Source organism: Otolemur garnettii, unplaced genomic scaffold, assembly GCF_000181295.1.
Source record: "Otolemur garnettii isolate 467f Iridium unplaced genomic scaffold, OtoGar3 scaffold00010, whole genome shotgun sequence".
In the NCBI taxonomy this organism is placed as follows: Eukaryota; Metazoa; Chordata; class Mammalia; order Primates; family Galagidae; genus Otolemur; species Otolemur garnettii.
In genome coordinates, this window is record NW_003852405.1 from 34,377,254 (window position 1) to 34,398,371 (window position 21,118).

The 21,118-nt window shown below is 40.4% G+C and overlaps 1 protein-coding gene across 1 annotated transcript in view; it reads right to left on the reverse strand.

The window, feature by feature from the left end:
* Nucleotides 1-5,417: 5,417 nt before the first annotated feature.
* LRRC7 (leucine rich repeat containing 7) overlaps nt 5,418-21,118 on the reverse strand; it is a 463,713-nt gene continuing 448,012 nt past the window's right edge. The window contains exons 25-26 of the mRNA XM_012801636.1: nt 20,238-20,312; nt 5,418-5,525 (exon numbers count right to left, since the gene is read on the reverse strand). Coding sequence (XP_012657090.1) covers nt 5,418-5,525; nt 20,238-20,312 — 183 coding nt within the window. The remainder of the gene's footprint in view (nt 5,526-20,237; nt 20,313-21,118) is intronic.

Below are 21,118 nucleotides of genomic sequence, written 5' to 3' on the forward strand. Positions count from 1 at the left end.
GGCAGAAGGATTGCTTAAGCCCAAGAGTTTGAGGTTGCTGTTAGCTACGATGCCATGGCACTCTACCAGGGGCGAGGGAGTAAGACTTTGTCTCAAAACAAACAAACAAACAAACCCCACCCCCCACCACAAGCAATACTCTTGAGTGATTAAGAAAAAACATTCTTTCAAAACTAGAGGAGGATTGAATGGTTCATTCAACCGTTTTTGAAATCAATTTCTACATTCATTGAGATTTATCATAGCTTATAGAATGACAAGAAAAAAAAAGAGGAGAAAATAAAATTATGCTAAGTTTGTAAATCTCACCTGTGCAAGGAAATTTGACCCATGACGTTTTCTTTGGGTCAGGCCTATGCCGTTCTAATGCCAGATAACAAAGTCATAGCGTTTCAGTACTTTCTACAGAACCACTGCCTGAATTTCACAACCTTCCACTTTTTGAGGTGCTGCCATTAACAAAATTGGGGTGCGGCGGCAGAGAGAACCTCCCCGTCCGTGCACCCTTAACCCAGCCCGTCTCTTACCTTGCTCGGTGCCCGGTGTGTTGTTAGGAGGAGCGCGAGCTGGCCATCCTACCCAGAACCCAACCGAAGCTCTACCAGCTGGAAAAAAGGCCTCCTTGGCTGGAACCAGTAAATCACACCCCTCAGCCTCTTCTCCTTCTCACGGAACAGGTGAGGATAATCACTCAGGTGACAGCCTAGCGAATTCAACATGGCTGTATTTTCACTTATGTTTTAAAATAAGATCTTAGAATGGACTTTTCTCCTCAGCTTTTCAAACGTCTCTGAATTCTCAAAGTAGAAACCAGGCAATTTTGACCCTCACAGGGGAGCGTTTCCAAACCCTTCTCTTGTAGACAGTGTTAAAGATCAGGAGCATTGGAACCCACCCCAGTAAGGAGCAGCTGGGAGCTTAGAGACAGGCCCTCAATCTGGCAAGATCCATCCAACATGTTCAAAAAGGGGAGGGGAGACGCGGTTTTATGGAGGTGCTGCCACCCTCACCCCTGCACCCAGTGCTGCGTGCTGTTGTCAGGAACGTGGTGAGTGCTTACACCTGTTACTGCTGCCATTCTCCAGCCTCCTTGATCACCCGAGGAAGTTCCTCCCAAATTGGAAGCTGGAACCATCAGCTGCTACTCAGGGGTCTCTGAGCAGCTAGAACGCTGACGGGGGAGAGAAGCAAACCACTGCCCGGGGCAGCCCGCGGGGAGAGCCCTTGGAACCCGTGGCAGCACCAAGGAAGAGATCAGGTGCCAGAAACAGAAACGTCCCAGATGGTTCAGGGAAGAACTGGAAACCGACAGCATCTACCCTAGTTTTATACAGCGGAGTGCCTCAGAAAATACATCCTCTGAATAGTTTCAAAAAGGATGCTTAAGAAAGCTGGTGCTCGGGACCGGCTATGTTATCAACCCACACGCTGTCCGTGGCGCACCTGTGTCCACAGCCCACATTCTGTTTTCTTGTTAATATGATCTTGGGGTAAAGGGTCTTATTGGGTGAGGGGAAATACTCTGAGGCAAGGTGGGATGCTTTTCTTAATGGAAGGTGGTCATATGGTTGAGGAAAAACATTCACGCAGGTTGCCTCCCATCCGGAGGCTCCCCCAGTTCCCAGAGGATCAGGTAACTACAAGCATAAGGGAATAGTGCAAAGCTGAGTCTGACAATGAAGTGGGCTCAGAAAGATTTAGCCTTCCCGTGAGAGGAGCTGCAGAGGACCTTCAGCCCTGGTTAGCTTTGTACCAGGTGTAGGACCCCTCTTCTTAATATATCGGATTTCATTATTCGAACTAATGTTTTACTGACCTAGTGTTCCAAAAAGAGTTGCTTTGGGGTCAGTATATTAGGAGTCAGTCAAATGTGTTGTCTAACTCAATTTACCAAAGACTTAGAGCGGTGTGCTGTATCCACATGCCTTTTGCCTCAGGATATGTTGTAATCTTGCCTCTTAATAAGAGAGAATTCATTGGAATAGACATTCTGGATCTGCGTGCCAGTTAGGGGCAGAAATTAATTAAGGATAGCAGTAAAGGGCAACGGAAAGAACACTGCTGTTGAAAACTTTAAATTTTATGATTTAAAGTGTTTTCGGTTTCATTCATCTAATTGTTTTGACAAAATCAGATACTTTTCAGTTAATATTTGGGTCTCTAAACGTAATTCCTTGAAGGTTTTTCTCCTCTCTGAACATTCTCTCTCTCTAGCTCACCTGTTAGAAGATATTTCACTCCAACTTTTAACTACGCAGTTGTATGGGTGATAGGGGTGTGAGCATCTGTAAGATTAAAAGCAAATCTATGTTGTCCTATTACTCCTTCTTTAAAGCTGTTTTCCATTTTGAAGCTAGTGATCCAAGCTGAGGTCTAGAAACAATTTGACATTGTTTGATGTTTATACAATCACAGTTCTAAGTAACAGGGACACTTCTATAGGTTTCAGGGGGCAATAAATTGGCACAGTGTAAATAGTTGTCTGTCATCCCGACTTTGAATATTCCTTATCAAAAATACCTCTATATTTCACATTTACATTTTGAAGTTATTATGTGTGTTGAGGTGACTTGTATTATCTGGAAGACTGGAATTGTTACAACAGAAATTTTACGATCAAGTATTTTAAGCCTTAGAAAGAGCCTTTAAAATTGTCCAGGACGGTCTATGTGTCTTCTGAGACCTCTGGTAAGTCTACTGATGATTTTTCAGGGCTTGACCTTTCCACCTCCAGTCCTGTCCATTAGATCTTACTGACACGTGCATATAAACAGCTTCCCCAGCAAAAGTCCAATAAAAATCAAAGACCAGGAGGTGGAGGCTACTGGAGCCATCATGAATTCCATTCCTTTTTGTTGTTGTTGATTTTTTCCTTTTTTTTCTTTTCTTAAAGGCACACCCTTGACTTTTTTGTTGTTGCTGTTAATGTGAACCAGATTTTAATTTCAGGTAGCAAAACCAGTTACTGCAAAAAGTCAACAATCAAGGATCAATGTATTACCGGGTTTTGTCACCATGGAATCAATTAGATCATTTTTTCCCCTCAGGTGATCAGTGATTCTATTTGGCCAACCTAGAAAAAAAGAAGCCTCCCTGCTCATTGCCTGCCTGTCCTCAGAGGTCAAAGTGGCAGTGTACCTGGCAGTGGGACGCTCTGGCCTTTCAGGTCCCTTTTCCAGGTGGTCTAGTATACCTTTATTCCTTCCTCATCTCTGAACTGCAGAATAGGAAGGATTAAAGCATTGGCTTGAGACAGTGTCACATCAGAAGAGGCAGAGGTGTCTGCCAGGCTCCGGTCCTCTCTGCTGTGTGCCTGAGAGCACTTCCCGCAGCCCTGGGTTAGACAGGAAGCCTGACTGAAGACAAGGACGAGGGCCAATCCCTGGCTTTTCTCCCACTCTCCCATAGAAGATAAAATACACCTGATGGGATGATCTATTTCACTGCCACCGAACCACACCCCTGAGTCTGTTATTCCTTAACGTGTCTTGCGAGGCCAGTGAGGGCTTCTATCTTGATTAATCGATGATCACCCTACAAGATCTGGATGCGGTGCCTTGGTGTGAGTTTTTGACAAAGAAAATTAGGCTCTGAAAGACATTTCTCATCAGAAACTCTCAATATATTAAAATGCATTTAAAAGTTATTTCTGGGAAACATACTAAATAGGCCAATCATTTTATCATCAGCTAATCGTCAAACCCTAGAAAATCATGATATAATGTCACCCTGACATAAAGCAACATCAAAATTAGTGCATCATCTATAAAGTGAAGTATCATTTGCCTTCAGGTGACAAATTCTATTGCCAAAAAATACTACTGTACTTCTAATAAGTGACACTCATTTTAATAGACCCTACAAAAATACAGTATTTTCAATGTCCCCATAAAACAGTTAACTTACAAATATTATTCTCAGAGCTTTGGTGATATCAATATGTGATACTATTATGAAAATCCTAGTAGAATATGAAAACACTAGCATGTAAAGTAAACTTATTAAGTGACACAAGAACTAAGTGGAAATAGGAGAGAGAGTGTGTACAACAAACTCTGTAAAATTATTTCGGAATTTCAAATGAATGTTTTAATTAATGACTACTATAAAAGAGAAACATGTTTAAAGGATTATAAAATTAATTTTGATTATTGATGGAGGGAAATAGTTTCAATGATAAAGTAAACAGGCCTACATTAAGTCTGCTTATCTTTCTCTCTGCTGAGACAGCATTCAGCAGAAACAAGTTTTGGAGGAAGAAAAGTATTTTATCTACTTCTGCCTGCAAAAACAGGCATTGACATTAATAGTACAGGTAGACCACAGCTCTGAGAACTTATATTTGAAGTTTCATATTTAAATACCAAAGTTTTTTAATCACCCACCATAATTTTCTGACAACAGTCTTTCTTAATGATAATTTTTGTCAGTTCCCCAAACTCATTTTCAATGATTTAAAAGTAGCGAAATTAAATTAGGCAACACACAAATAAATTTCACATTTACAGGTAAAGAAATCACAGGGGCTACAGTTTATAATCAACAGAAATGTGAAAGAAAGAAAGCAATATCTTTCCTGCCGCCCATCATCCACTGCTTAAATTTGGGGTGAAAAGGGGTTATCTACAAGATCTCTAGACTGTTTCTAAACTCTGCGTGTTTTCTAATTAGCTAAAGGCATTGAACAAATTAGTTTATTCTATTTTATTCAGGTCCCAGAGATAAATGGCTAATTTATGAAATATTTCACTCTGTGTTATGGAATTTAGCAAATGAATATGGAACCAAATATAAACACTTTATACCATATGTACAGTTACTTTCATAAGGCATTATCATGTAATTTTTATTGAAAAAGATTCAATATAGTAAAGTCTTATTTTAAGATATATTTTCTTTCTCAATCCGAGATGTTTAGTTTATGAAAATATTGTTTTCATCTATGTTGTTTTTGTATATATGCCAACATATACCTTGTGCTAGAAATATTTTATGGGAATTACAATTCTTCATGTTTGTACTTGCTATATAAAGGCATATACAACTTTGAGGCAGTGTTTCTGATGGAGAGCAGAATTCATAAAGAGCTGTGTGTGCTTCCGTGCTCTGAAATTATATGAAATCCACTTTGAGAAGAAACTTATTTGGTTAAAAAAAAAAAAAAAAACAGAAACAAAAACAAAACTGCACCAATGCACAGCCAGAGGCTGACAATTAAAACTAATACATAACCACGTGGACATCATTATTTATAGAGTTAACATTTGTAAGGATGATCAGTGCTAACATATAGTATTATACATTTGGCACTAATGTTTGCCATTGGTCCAGCAATTGGCAAAATTTGTTTCTATGTATAAATTTATTTTTGAACATTAGGTTTGGCTAGACGTATCTTCACTATTTATAAAAAATATTTAGACAGTAAGCTCACGTTGAATAACTAGGTCTACTGTATTCTGGAAACTCTTCAGTAGTAATACAGCTTTTTCATGTTCCATATGTACAAAACTGTGTCCATTTGCCTGTAAATACACAAATAAAACAGAGCAATCAATACAAGCTATTTATCACAGTGTCATCGTTTCTTATCGTTCAGATTCAGGGGAGCATTGAGCTGTAAAAAGTCATCTGTTTTTAAAATTCACAATGGAAATCCAACTATGGGAATAACTGATTTTACCCAGATTCAACTCAGTGTGTTAATTCAACAAATATTTATCAAGCGCCCAATATGTCTTTGGCCCTGTGCTAATCACTGTGCTAATCACTGAAGTTACACTGGTGAATAACATATGGTGATATGGTGGTTCAGCTGGATTGTAGCTCTGCTTATTTGTTTTTGCAGGAACTTCCTTGGGGTGGTTTAGAAGGGTGCACACGGCCATTATCTTAGTGTTACACAGGGACTGATAAAAACCCATCACTGTGTTCAAATAGTTCAATCACACCACATAGGACTGGACATACATTGCATGATTAAAACTTACTATGACTCGTTACAAAGTTCTTGGTGTGTTTGTGTGTGTGTGTGTATATATATATATATTTTTTTTTAGAGACAAGAGTCTTACTTTGTCACCCTCAGTAGAGTGCTGTGGCATCACAGCTCACAACCCTCCAGCTCTTGAGCTTAGGTGATTCTCTTGCCTCAGCCTCTTGAGTAGCTGGGACTACAGGCTCCAGCCACAATGCCCGGCTATTTTTTTTTTGTTACAGTTTGGCCGGGGCTGGATTTGAACCCACCACTCTTGGTATAGAGGTTGGGTGGTGGGGTTGAACCCACCACTCTTGGTATGGTAGGCCGGCGCCCTACTCACTGAGTCATAGGTGCTGTCCATGGTTTATGTATTTTTATATTAAAGAAACACACTATTGGCGGATGGTCACAATTATAATTTAAACTCAAACTGTACAAAAGTAATGCATGTAACCAGAATGTTTGTACCCCTGTAACATTCTAAAATAAAAAAAATATATAAAAAAATAAACATTTTTATTTCCCCCATTGCTAAATAAAAGTATATTCATTATTTATACTAGTGGTTCTCAACCCAATCCAATATTCCTAAAGCCTGTGTCCCCTGGGCATAAAGCATGCTGACCTTGTAATAGAGGTCACGCCTGCTGCCTTCTCCCAAAGACTCCCCAGTAGAACTAACCCCAAATCCACGCGCAACTGGATTAGCCTAAGGTTACAATTTCAACCTCCTGGCTTGTTATTATCTGACAGTTGTGTTATGAAACGTATATTCTTCTCTGTAGAGCGTGGATCTGTGCCTTTCTCTCCATTAGGTCCCAGATTGCCTTGACTGGAATGTTCTCACCAGTAGTACCGAGGGGAGTGGGTCCCATATGCCTTCACTACCATGAAGGCCAAAACAGGGCACAGCCTTAAATGACTGACAGTTAAATAACTGTTTTCCTTGGAGTCAGAGACTCAGCTGATTCAGAAGAGAAGAATCAGTCAGGTTGTCTGCTCGGCAAAGTGCAGGTAATGCGCCGGTTAATTGGCGGCTTTATGAATTCTCAACGGACTGGCCCTTATTTTGGGCACACGCTGCTTTTATTACTTTACTCCCCTTTTTGTACCTTCTTAAATTTAAATATGATTAATATTTAAAATAACCAATCACTTAAAATCAAAGGATTTGACTACTTCAAGCTTCTCCAAATGTAAAAGAGTATTAAATCTCTAGAAATACTGTACGACATTTAAAACTTAGAGGAAAATCATCCCTGCATTTTATTCTATCACTAGTTAATTAAAATTGGTTGGCTAATGATGTGATAAAGATGATTATTAAATATTGCCTTTTAAAACCATAGTATACCTACCAATAAGAAAAATACCAGGAAAAAGAAATTTTAAATCTTTGGAAATCCATGTAATTGTAGATAGAAATTTACTTTGAATTAGAGAAACTTTATATATGCATTACTTAATAACACTTAACAAATGCCCACCGAAGGCGGCATAGGCTGTTTTAGGGCCAGGAAATGTAGCTGAGTAGAAATCTGGGTGTCTACACGGCTCAAAATTATGGTAAAGTTGCTCTAAGTTATGGTAAAGATCAGATAATGATGTTATTTCTGACCAGCAGGTAACAAGGGGAGAACACAGTGTGTGGGAGGCTCTTCTTTCATCCCGTTTCTGACATCAGCAAAGTAGCAAAGTTGTGTGGAGTATGTGCTTACTCCACTGTAGTGGGAGGGACATGCCAGATGCCTTAATGCCTTTTGTTGGACCAAAAGGAACGCCTGAATTGTGAAACTGAAATTTAATAATGGAGATTTTTTTTTTTTTTTTTTTGCCAAGGCTGGGTTTGAACCCGCCACCTTCGGCATAGGTGGCTGGTGCCCTACTTGTTTGAGCCACAGGCACCGCCCAATAATGGAGATCTTGAATGTCAAAACTTAATAACGACTATGTGAGAGCTCAGATTTCTCTCTCTGCAGACTCTAACCTATAATTGCAATGAACCACCCAAAACTCAAGGAGAATTTTCAGGAAATTGTTCAAAATTTAGATATCTGAGAGTTTCAAGGAGGAAAAATTCTTTAAGATTTATAGGCTGTGAATGGTTTGCTGTTGTTCATCATCAAGCCCGACATAATATCAAATGTTAAAGAAATAATGTCAGTGTTAAGGGCATAAGTGGGACTGTGTATAAGACGTACACAGCAAATTAATCTTAGCTGTTAGGTTTGAATCATATCTTTATTAAGTGATCTTCAAAGGAGGCCAGTCCACTCCTAATATGATTTTTAACTTTTTCAATCAAAAGTATCTGTGGTGTGTTGAATTTCCAAATCACTGTACTAGAGCCTGGGGTTGGAATTAAGCAGGAATACACAGGGAGCCCCCATCAAGGAGGTGGCCATTCGTGAAGGCACACAAGCCAGGGACATAACTAAAACTGGCATAGGAAACAGATGTAGGCTGAACTGAATTCATCCAAAGAGAGAAATACAGTGCTGGGGCAAAGAGGAGAGGAACTTCCCAGGAAGCTGTTTCTTTGAGGACTATGACTTTCCTGGTCCTCACACCTGGCAGAAGTGATTAGCAACGGGCCACAAGTCCTTGTCACATTTCCTGGAGTCTCCTTCAGCCATTTGTGAAAAATTGGCCATTTTAGACAAATTCTACAACATTACATGCAGGGAAGGAGTTTTAAAATGGTCCATGTATGTAATCATTTTTCTAAGAATTAAAAAACAAAAAAGCAAAAAGGCCCACCCCAAACCTGTGGATTTAGATCCCCAGTCTTCAGCGTAGAAAGCAACTATAAAAGTAAGAAAATGTGGAGGGGCTTTGTTAAAAAGGAGGTAAGTTCAAATTACCTTTTCTCCAAAGAAGAGAGATAGCTCAAGAGGTAAAGCATTTAAGCAGAACTTTTTTGGGGGTGGATGGGGAAAGAGAGAGAGAAGGAGAGAGCCAGCAGATGTGGGATGCAAGCCAGATCGCACTCAGAGACCAGCTTGCTTGCCAAAACCTTCCACATGACAACTGCTGGTCTAGGCCAATCCTGTCTTTTTGTAAATGGAAGACGTACACTTCAGAGAGACCAAGTGACTTATCTCAGATCACACAGCCAGAGAAAGGGCGAGGGCTAAATCACCTCTTACCATAATATTCCTTCTTCTTATTTATCCCATCACTTCACTGAAATAACAAGACTACCATCACATCAAGTGATTTAAACTGACATTTCACTGACCGTAATAAAATAATGGCACATTTTTCCTTTAAAAACTGTTGCTCGATCACCTCCTAATGTGATTTTGTACTTCACAGGGGTTGCAAAGCTGTGATCACCATTCGGATTCCTATCAGGTTTAATTGAACTTATTCCAAAAATAGTGGTGGAAATAATATTTAGTCTTAAAGCCTACAAAGATGCTGAATCTCTCATTCTTATTATAGTTTCTACTCTGGCTTACTTGGGTGGTTGTGGCCATGTGTCAGCTCTGTCTGTCTCCTAGGACTGCCTGCTAGGGCCAGAGAGGACTCAGGGAATTCTCAGTGCCAGGAGAATTGAGAGGAAAGGGTTAGGAGGGAGAACACATCTGATTAGACGAGGGTAAAAGAAATTAACAGGAATCAAACTGTGATGCCATCCACTGGAAATGAAAACCTCGGAGGAGCAGCCAACTCAGGTAAGAAGACAATTCAGTTTGTGGGACCAGCAACACGTGACCGGGAACTGTTTATCATGTACAGTGGACCCTCTGTAAACCAATCACCACGGACTGTAACACTGGGACTGTAAGGAACGAGGCCTACTGTACTGATATACCATATCAGTACATATCCTATACCATATAGGTGGTGCACGTCCAGTCTGTGAAAAGTAGGTCAGCGTAAGGAGGTGGTCAGTGCAGGCAGGGAGGGGCCAACTGTGAAGGTGTATTTGGAAATAAAAGCGTGGAGTTCAGGAAGGAGGTCGGGGTAGCATCATTAGCAACAGAGGTCAGGATTTACTGAGCTCAGTATTCGCCAGGTGGAATGCTGAGAGCTTTGTCAGAAAATAGGGGGTACTGTGGAAAAAAGGGAATCTAAGTAGAGGAAGAGGATGGGGTCGAAGCTCTGGAAGTGTTGGGCTGAAAAGAGTCTGCAGTTGACCTGGATGTCCAGCAAAGCCTGTCTGGATGGAGGGAGAGAAGGATGAGACAGGGTCCAATGCTTGCTGCAAGAGCGTGGCAGGAAGCTGGCTCTCCCTGGGGCGGGAAGTAAAATGCACAGATTCCCCTGGCGTCCAGTGGGGAGAGAACCCTGGGTTCCCAGGAGCCCCACGCAGGAAGACCCTGGAAAAGTCACCCTGAAGAGGGTCCAAGGTAGGGTGCTCATAAGGGCACCAGGAAATCCAAGAGCGTCAAATACTTTCTAGTGGCACTGAGTAATATTCTTTTTTCTGTGGGACAGAGGAAAATAGAGGGAAAGGAAAAAAATCACTGGACTAATTCTAGGCTCAAGTCTGGGTTTGTTTCTAATAGACAAAGCTTCAAGGGGTTGAGAACCACAGTCAGGTTCCGTTTCAGGGCCAGCGAGACCCCTTTCATAACTTAGCTTTCAAGAGAGCTTTTCAGGCTTTGTAAGTAAAAATGAAAGTTAGATCATTGAAAACACATTACTGGAACTGGAGCCCCAGGAGAAAAGCCTGATATCAACCATCACGAGTTACATCAACACAAGGAGTCTCTGTTAGTCCCTAGAAATGCTCTGGGTCTAAAGGAGAAAGCCTTGGAAACATCAAGAGACTTGTTTATAAGGCCACAGCTGGGGGCTGACTGGGAAAGGCTTCAAAATACCCAGAGGACTCTGGAAGAGTTATTTTAGAAAGCTGATTAAAGATTAAATGAGTTAATATATATCAAGTGCTTAGTACAGGTCCTGGTACACTATAAACAATCAGCAGAGAAATATTAGCTACTATTACTAATTTACTTCACTATTCATTGCTTGAATTTAAGAAATGCAATTTTAAGTGAGCCATAAGGGTAGACCCAGAAAATGTTAGAGGAAGGAACTTCCCCGCCTTGTTTAGCCTCCTCTAATTTTTTGAAAGGTGAACTTGTGAGAATCAGAGACCGTTCACGAAATAGCCAAGATCACGCAGTTAGTACCAGGTGGGAGTTTATGTTACGGCTGTCAAATCTCTGACTCTTGACACACTTTGTATTTTTAGGTGCTGTGAGGCTGTAACTAATGTTTTAGGTTCATGATTGAATTCACTTTTTAATAGTAATTGAGCTATTTCTGGGTATGGAGCGTCATGTTAAGTCCGTCGCAGGGAGGGCGCTGAACACAGCACAGAAGGGGTTTGAAGAGAAGAGGGTAGAATCTCAGTTCTAGAGAATCTTCTCTCACTCTTGCAACAAAGAGCAAAAAGAATTTATACTATATCTTTTAACACGAATATAGCTATCTGGCTATGTCTCGGATCCGTCGGGCAATCAGACAAGTGTGTTGATTCGTGCAAAGCTGCAATTAAAGTCCGCAAGAATCGCAGTATTTCAGCCAGTGGGGTTTTGTGGCTCTTTAGCGTGTGAACAGAGGAGGCTGAGTATTGCACGATACTAGTTGAAAGGTGCAATGCAATGGTGCTTTTGAAATATATGCTCATGACTGACATGTACGCATATGATATTTTAAATGTGCACATAATATAAATGCAGAAGCTGATTTGTGTAATAAATGCTAAGGTAACGAAGATTTAAAATATGTTGCTACACTGGCTATACAGATGTTTTTATTTTTACTTGTAATATTTGTATGCATTTCATATCCATGGGCATATACATATATGTGTGTGTATATATATATATGTTATATATAGAACACACTATCATAGATTTGAATAAAGTGCATGCAGTTTTGAGGCAATTGCCATTGAATGAAAAATGAGCAGCTTATTAAGTTGAAATGGAATTTATAAGAAAACAATATAGAAAGAGGAAAGATATTCTGAACATTTCATGCTTCAAGAATATGTAGTTAATGCGTTTCTAGCTTTAGCTGATTTGAATGTATGAAAGAACATTTTAGTATAATTTTTATGTTATTTCCTGAAGATACCCCTCCTGATTTTAATTCCATTTGACATCTTCTGGGCCATAAAATGTTTTTTAATTGCCTTTTTTCATGATTTAAACATGAGAAGACTGAGGATTAAGAAAAATAATTTTGCAATTCCAACAAAAGTAGAGCTTTGCGATTATAACTCATCATTTACTGTAAAACGCACTTGGTTCCTGGATTTAGTCTCTGGGTTCTTCCTGGATTTATCTTTCATTTCCTGCTGGTAAATGTTTTGTTAAATGGATAAATTATGGGCATTTGTGCTGTGGAAGTTTTCCAGATGATGCTGTAATTCTTCTAGGAATTATGTTGTATTCTTATTATCCAATGTGTTGAGCTTGAAAACTCGCCCCAGAGAAGGCTCAGCCACAGGGGTGGTGGGACTGTCCGGGGAGGACAGCCTTGACCCCTTCAGGCTACAAAAGGGAAACTGGATTAGAGACCTGGCCCCTGATTTTTGTTTGCCTTAAATTCACCTACAAGGGGGAACATATCTAAAGGACCAGTACATATATATTTTGTATATTAAGATATATTAGTACACTAATATCTTATACTTTGAATGCCTGTGGCCTTGGTATGAGGGAACAGTACAAAATAAAGCAACAAATCTGAGCTGTAAGGGAAAGCCTTTCAACTGCCAGGCACCAGGAGAAAGAACAGGACACTTAGATAATTATTGAACTGCCTGGAATTAATTCCCATCTCAGATCTTAGTCTGATAGAGCACTCTGATTAAATATCGGGATTGTTTAGGTCTGAGTGTCCTGCATAGTCAATGCTACATTCACTTGATGCCAAGTCATTTGAAAAAGTTTCCTATAAAGAAATGTAATTCTAGAGTTCACATGAAAAATTGACATTGCTCTTTGTAAATGTGAGGAAATTTTAGGTTTTGATGGGTTTTATTGTAGTATTAAAAAAAAAAAACCTTTACAACCCCAAACAAGAGTTTCTCTTCTGTGGTCAGGGCACACGTGCGCACAGTGGCAGGAATTTCTCATGAACTCAAGCTCAAAAGGACACGGCGACAGATGCTGAAGACTGAATTATTTCTACGGAAACGGGTATGAAACTGATAATAAACAGTGATTCTGAAGAAATCGACTTATTTATCTGCTCCGATTTCAGAATGCCTGTTTTCTTCTTATCAAATATGTCAGTGGAAAACCTCTGACGAATGCATCTCCTACCTGGGTCTGCACGGCAGTTTCTCCAGAAAACAGACTCTGGTACTCTTTCTGTGGCCCTGACGAGAATAACTTCTTCACTTCTGCCATGGAAACCAACCCTTCGTTTTCAGGTGGCTCTTTGTAGGGAGGCTGGTCTCTGTTTTGATGGGAAGATTCCTCTTCAAAGACAGGCTGGGGTTATTAAATGTTTGATATTCAGCTCTGAGCCAGCTCTCTTGTCCCTCATCTCCGTGGAAGTTGGGGGTGTCCGTGTTTAGGACGAGGTTGTGTAAGGACAGGGACTCAGTCACGCTCTTTAACACACTGTTCGTACTGCTTGGCACAGTGTTGGGATTTAGTGACTGTTTTACAAATGAATGACTACGTAAAAAGATAAATCAGGAACTAGGATGGATATAATGCTATTGGCAAAATCTGCCCCAGGGAATCAGTATTATATAACAGTGTACAATTTATCAGAATCAAAATGGAGGGACTAGTGTCTAAAAAACCCCCAACAAATAGAGCCAGAAAAGACAATGAAAAGATGTTTGTATGCTCAGTGACAAAAACCACTACTGAAGACTCTGCACAAAACACAACTTGGCACAGAGTCTATCAAAATCATACACAAAAAACACTTCCGTAAGTGACGTCCTGTCCAGAAACTGACAGCCCAACCTTGGGCTGGTGTCACCATTGCAACTCATCTTTGTAGCCAAGATTACTTATATCAAAACATTCATGTAATCCTCATTTCTTTCCTTAAAAATCATTCTCTTTCTTGCCATTGTGCATACAACCATGGTTTACCAGGGCACGTGTATCCCACCGCCATGCTCTATTCCCAAGTGAACACCATTTCCTTTTAGAAAATCTCTCTTTGTTTATTATTTAGGGTGACCATGGAAAGAGCACAAATAAATTATTGAAGATCCTTCAACAACAGAGGCCTCGCAGTGTGCTGTGTGACGTAAATGACACAATATAGATGCTTGATTAATGTTATTTTTACATCAGGGAAGCTGTGAAGGGTGGAGCCATCCAAATAGACTTAGATGGTTTTTATGGGTTTTCATGTTTTCCTCAATGCTCCAAATATTATTTTTTGATTTGTAAAAAGTTACTTTCTAAATCTTTTTATTGTTATCTGTGCAAGAACTTATATGTGTTATGAACAAAATTAAATGCCTAATGATATATAATAAAATTCTAGCATCTAAAAACCACATGTATTTTCTATTTCACGTTGCTTTCTAATAAAACTTTAAAAAAAACTTTCTGTTCAATGTTTATATCGCTATGTGCAACAATTTCTCTAAACACCAAGAGTTACAGAATCACTTCCCCCAGCCCTCAACATCACTGGTGATTCGGATTTTCAACCCCAGATAAGATAAACAGTAGAAATGTCAAACTTGTTTGGCCTTATTAGGAAATGCTTCAGTAAAATTTCCAAATACTTTCTTTCTTTAAGGGGCTAATATTTCTTTTTAACTATAAAAACTTTTTTCCTCAGCTTTAAAAAAATGTAGACAAATGCACATCCTTCAATCCTATCCTAACGATTCTTGGTGATAACGGTGAACAGGACACTCCGGGGAACAGCCATGGGCCAGGTAGTTCGCTCCTGCACCAAACATCTCTCAGAGTGTGTTCTGTGGACGTGGTCAGCTGACGCTGTTGGTCACGAGGATTGTAGGGTTGAATGTGTGGGAAGACAGAAGTCTGTAAGATTTTTCAGGGTTCTTAGTAGGACTGGCACATTGTGAAATCCTGAAACAAGGGAGACCACGCACAAGGTGGTTCTGAAACTTCTGTGGCTGCAGAGGGACGCCCTGGGGAAACACTGTTCTGTACAACTGTTCTGTACAACTCAGTGACTCTGGTTTGCTGTACTTTCTGAATCTGGTCTCTGGCTTTTCTTTCTTCCTACACTGGGAAGCTGGTGGATAAGACTTCGTGCTTCTGGCAATGTTCTTGGAACAAAGGCTTTTACCCTTGGTCGTCTGGAAAACTAGATAAAAGACTCCAAGCAAGACGTGAATCCTCTCATGTGAGTAAAAGGCGTGGGATTTAGCACATGGACTTTGTGACATTAATTGTGCTTCCTCAGAAGTATTTTGTTTGTTTCTGGCTGAAGTTTTTGTTCCTGATAGCTGAAGCTATTGAATAAATGAGGTCTACCCACGCGGGGTAATTCCTTTAGCAGGTAATCGCATCTACTGGTCATAAAAAGAGCAATAAAACTTCCATCCGTGGCAGGAAGGTTGGATCCAGCCATCCACAGCCTTCTCATCTAGCCTTTGGCGGAGTCCAAACTTACTTCTCACACTCTGAGCCTTGAAAGCTGGATCTTTCCCCTTCCGCCCACATTCCCACCTTCACTCAACTCATCTCCAACTCCGTGAGACTTGAACTCAACTCAGGGAGAAGCTTATTAAAAATGAGATTTCCCCTTCCTTCATGACGCTAACACACAAGCCTGCGTCTTCCTCCCGATTTGCTGCCCTGTGTGTCTGTGCTGTTCTTTCTGGCATAAGCATCTCCCTGTCTCCTGAAGGCTCATGTCGGTCCAGGGCACAGGTGTCCGTCCTTCCTCTCGGCCAAGCCTGGAGGCAGCCCTGCTCTGTCAGGAGTGAGCTCCCTCTCCCACTCTCTCTGCACTGGGACACCCCGAGGACCCCAGTACTCCCTGACACCCAGGTCTCCTCTCCCACTCACCGACTCACTGGATGTGGTGAGGGGGAGCCAGGATCCTGCATTTTCATTTGAGTGGCCACCCTCTCCGCATCCCCAGAAACACCTTCTTATATTAATCACTTCATTCTCTTAACACTGTTCTAACATCTATTAGTTACATTACAAAATCAGCACTTTATTAGTTTGCTAATGAACGCGGAACATTCATCTTGTCTCCCTAGCTCCGAGCTCCCTCAGGGCACATGGCTTTGCTCCTAACTATTACGGGGCTTCTAATGACATTTTAAGACACCAATAGGGTTTGGTTGGTGGCTATGAAACAGAGTGGTGCTGGGAGGCTCCATGGGTGCCACACCCCGTGATTTTGATGGAGATAGGATGCTCTGAGCCAAATAATTTGCCACTGACTAACTAAAGAAAGAAAAACAAGAAAAGCACAGTAATAATAACTGCTAAGGGACCAAGTATTTGTTGATAGACTTATTTGTTTAGAGTAGTTTCTTGAACTGTCTGTCTGAGTTGTAGGGCCAAGGTTTTTTAAGGCTAGAAAAAAAACAAGGAAACATCCAGCTCATTTGAATAATTATATTATTGACTGTCCTATTTTGGAATCTATGGCCATAGACCATAGCAGTATATTTTAGATTACAGATTCCAAAACCCCTAACGTGACGGTAAGGTAAAAGAGACTATAAAATTATCTTCAATTGGATATCCTATTTACCTTGGTTAATTGAAAAATGTGGATGTCATTAACTATATCTCTATAAATTATTTAATTTCTCTTCTCCTGCCAAAGTTAGGCTCCCATGTGGAGAGTGGAGGGGGCCAAGGGAAGGGAGAATAGCTGGTCGCCCTGACAGGACAGAACAGATGTCCTCCCAGGGGCTCTAGGCTCTGAGTGTTGGTAAGTCTCAGTCCTATATGGTCCTTTTGTCCCGTCTATTCATAATTTTAACAGAGTCACCATAATTAATAGCTTTTCTCTATTCAGATATATTATGGATTATAAAATGTATAATGAATTATGCTGAATTTTGTACCTGGAAAGACCACTAGAAAAAGAAACTCATACGTTAAATTAACCAAACTGTCATTTCAAAAATGATCCAATATTGGCAGGTGCACAGTGACTCCGACTGGTGACATCTTTTTTTGTGATTCATGTGTTTTCAGTTTTTCCCCCTTTTTCCAGCTCTTACATAATTCAGCTTCACAGGAGGGGAGTCTGTGAAGGGTGAGCCCTCCTAGCACAGGGCTCGTCCCAGGTGCCACTGTCTTAAAGCAGCCCAGGGGGCACTGAGCACGCTCATTAATCACAGTGTGTTTATTCTGGGAAAACGAACCCTCAGTGACAGAGAACCAAGTGAATATGTGTTAATTAACACCATCCCTTACTGCATACATCTTCATTAATTCAAATAAAATGCTCATAATACCAAAAGATAAGGAGAGAGTGGTAGATAAAAGGAATTACAGAAAAAGAAAGCTCTTACGTAACAGTCTGGCTTGGAGGGCACTGGGGACAGGAGCATCTCTACTGTCAAAACTCTTCTGCTATCTGCTATTGGGTTGGAGCAAACGCAGTAAGTGTCATGAGGCTTGTTTGTTGTTATTTTTTCTTTTCTCCTTTAACCTTGATTTTCCAGGTTGAACCCTGTCACTAAGCTTTGTAAACAAATTTGCTCCAGTGAGGATACATGATGCTGGTCTCAGAAGTGACAGGTAACTCAATGGTTTGAATTCATTTTTCCAGTGTTCTTTAATATTAGAGACAATAGTATTATAAAGAGACAAAAATATAGCTTGTCCTCTTAGCATCTGATGTCGGCAACCGTTTTTGTTCAGAATTAGCCATTCCTATATCTTGAGAAAGTATAATCGGCCACTTGTACTTTTTAATTAGTATGACTAAAGCTTAATCCCAGTGTATAAATTCAGTATTTTGTTTGACTAGCTCTATATAGAAACATACTTTTTTATGGCAAATGGACTCTGATTTTATTGTACTAGATACAAATGAGTTCTGTAACAAAAATAAAACGCAGTGTCCTTAATCGTCGTCTGTAAGGAGAAGAGCTATTGGGCTTCAGCTTCTTTCTGCTTCTTGCATTAGGGATCCAGGCCTCCGCCGTGCACGTTGGTGATGTTATATCCTTGTTAGAGATTAGAAATACTGAACCCTGATGACTCCACATACAGAAATTTCTGTATGTTTCTTTATACCCAGAAAAGACCATCCTAATACCCTCCAAGCAGGCGCTAACTTCTTCTCCATCAGTGGGATGTATGCGTATCATTTTCTTATGATGCACTTGGATACGTTTCTTTTCTGAATTGAAAAAAAGAGCAAAATCTTTGTTTTGCTACTTCTGCCGTCGGTGAAGGAATTTGAACCTCGTCTCGAGCTCTAGCCTGGGCCCTCTCAGAGGTCAGAGAACTGAGATTAACTGACAAGTCTTTTTTCCCCAAATTCGAGGGTTCTAAATAATTTCTTTGACATTCAATAGGGAAAAAACCCTCGCCATTTCCTTTGCTAGTGATCAGCCTTTGCTGAGTGTTAACAAGTTATGTCATTAGCTTCTTCTTGGCTGTCTTTTACAGCAATTCATAAAGTTATCAAACAGTTGAAAGGCCATGTGCATATCAAATATCAGCTATTTGTTATTTCACACATAACCAACCTGAGACCCACAGATGTGATGTCAAGTGCTTAAGATCAAAGGACAACCTAGGCTATCCAGACAGACAGAACTTCCAGGATAAAGTGGAAAACAAGACTTGACATTGCTTCATGGAGTCCTTTTAGTGTCAGTGTCCTAACTCAAAAGACCTCGTCCAGCTTCATCTGGCTGCACGGAGTGGACTCAGGCCCCTGGGTGTGTCTCTACTGCGACACTGCCACAGGCAGGAGCAACTCCTAGTCTTTTCAGAGAACTATCATTTTTGAAAACTTGAGTAGCCAATCATGATCCTGCCCATTTAAAACATTTCTGAGTTATAGTACTAATCTGAAGCTAGGGGATCAACAACTACAGGTCCACATGGGCGAAAAAACACATTTAGATTTGAGAAGGGTAAGGAGGGAGGAAGGCCAAGGCAGCTCCTGCCTACGAGATGCAATGTGGGGCACACGGCACACGGCCCGGGTGAAGGACTCAACTACAACTAGGGCTTTGGACTTGACCTTACAAATGCAAATGATGTAACTTAATCACATTAACCTGAAATTTAAAAAATTAAGAACAAACGCGTCTGACAACAAAATGTTAAAGCAATCTTGTTATATGTACATCGGGCTATAGAGGATTTCTGCTTCTCCAGGACTCCCGGGAACGCTCAGTGAGTAGAGGTCAGCAGGTCTCTGCACAGTGGAGCTGAGGGGACGCTTGCATTCTTGAATTATGTTTTTATTAGATGACCTGTCTAAGGTCTCACATTCTTATTTTCTCAGTAATCCTAAATTTTCAATATATTATGTTGAACCATTTAGTAATTGTTATAAATGGTCAAATAACAGCAATTCCACATAGTTCCATCTATTTATGTAATGGGAAATTTCTGGAGTTCTATGTCAAAATGCAGGTTCTTACACAGATTGACAATACTTAAGTGACTTTCCCAGGAATATAGCCAATAACTAGGTATGTCTTATACGGAAAATGAATTCAGAGAGAAGGACAAAGATGCACAACGTTTGCTTAGCTATTTACTGGGGTGACCCTTTCCTGAAGTGCGGGGTTTTAAGTTACTGGAAGTCTTTTTCAGATAATACATGTTAGAAAGTCACCCAATCTACAGCAAGACTCTCGTTCACCTATATGGAGGCAGTAGAGAGAGAGGACCAGGTTGTTCACAGCGTTCAAATGGTAATAAGCTGATTATTGAGAAATTAAATATGGACCTTTGAGAAACCAAAGATGAATCAGTCCCTTCTCTCTCATTAGAGTCTCACAGACACATGATTTAGGCACTTCATTACTCTTACTTTTACTGGAAAACTGTACATAAATTCTATATATATCAATTCTTAACACTGCCAGTGATCCATTCAATTCAACCAGAGGACTCAGAACGCCGGCCATGTGCCAGGTATTGGGTCAAGTGCTACAGAGTTTTTGGACTGAATTGTCTCTGACCTACTGCTTAGCCCCCAAACAAAAAAACAAATAAGGAATGTAAGAAGGACTTACTTTCCGTCATTTAATTCGAGTCACGTAACTTAGTAACGTGGTTACAGGTTTGTTTCAGGGGTGGTATCTGCATGCATTTCTTCTTACCTGAAGGATCTTATCACCAGGCTGCAGAAGGTTTGATGCTGGCCCATCAGGCTGAACCCTAGTAACAAAGATACCCTATAAGTCAGAAGTAACAGAGGTTAGGATTCTATTACCAGTACTTGGGCCTGCTTAAATAAATTTTCATTCATATATAAAATAGCAAAAACAGATTAAGAGCAATTTATACATGTAAGCTTCTGCAGATCATCATTGTATCTTAAGCAAGGTATCACCACTCTTTTTTTTTTTTCTTTTGAAACAGTCTCATTTTGTTGCCCAGGCTACAGTGTTGTGGCATTAGCCAAGCTCACAGCAACCGCAAACTCTTGGGCTCAAGTGATCCTCCTGCCTCAGCCTCCTAAGTAGCTGGTACCTCAGGCACCCAGCACAACGCCTGGCTAATTTTTCTATTGTTAGTAGAGATGGGGTCTTGCTCTTGTTCAGGCCGTTCTTGAACTCCTGAGCCCAAGGGATCCATCCTCCTGCCTCAGCCTCCCAGAGTGCTGAGATCACAGGCAGGAGCCACTGTGCCCTTCCGGCCACCATTCTTCAAGTCAAGTTTATAAAAAGCAATGTATTTGCTTGCAAAAAAGAGACAATTTCAATTTGTAAATTGATCTTATGATATATCTTTAATAATTCCTTTCTTAAATCAAGTGGAATATGATACCGAACCATCTTTTGTATAAATTCTGAATTTGTTCTGCTATCCTACAATAAAAATGTCTTCTCTAGGTTATAAATGGAGACTGTAGAGCAGCGGTTCCCAACCTTCCTCATGCCGCGACCCTTTAATGCAGTTCCTCATGTTGTGGTGACCCCCAACCATAAAATTATTTTCATTGCTACTTCATAACTGTCATGTTGCTACTGTTACGAAT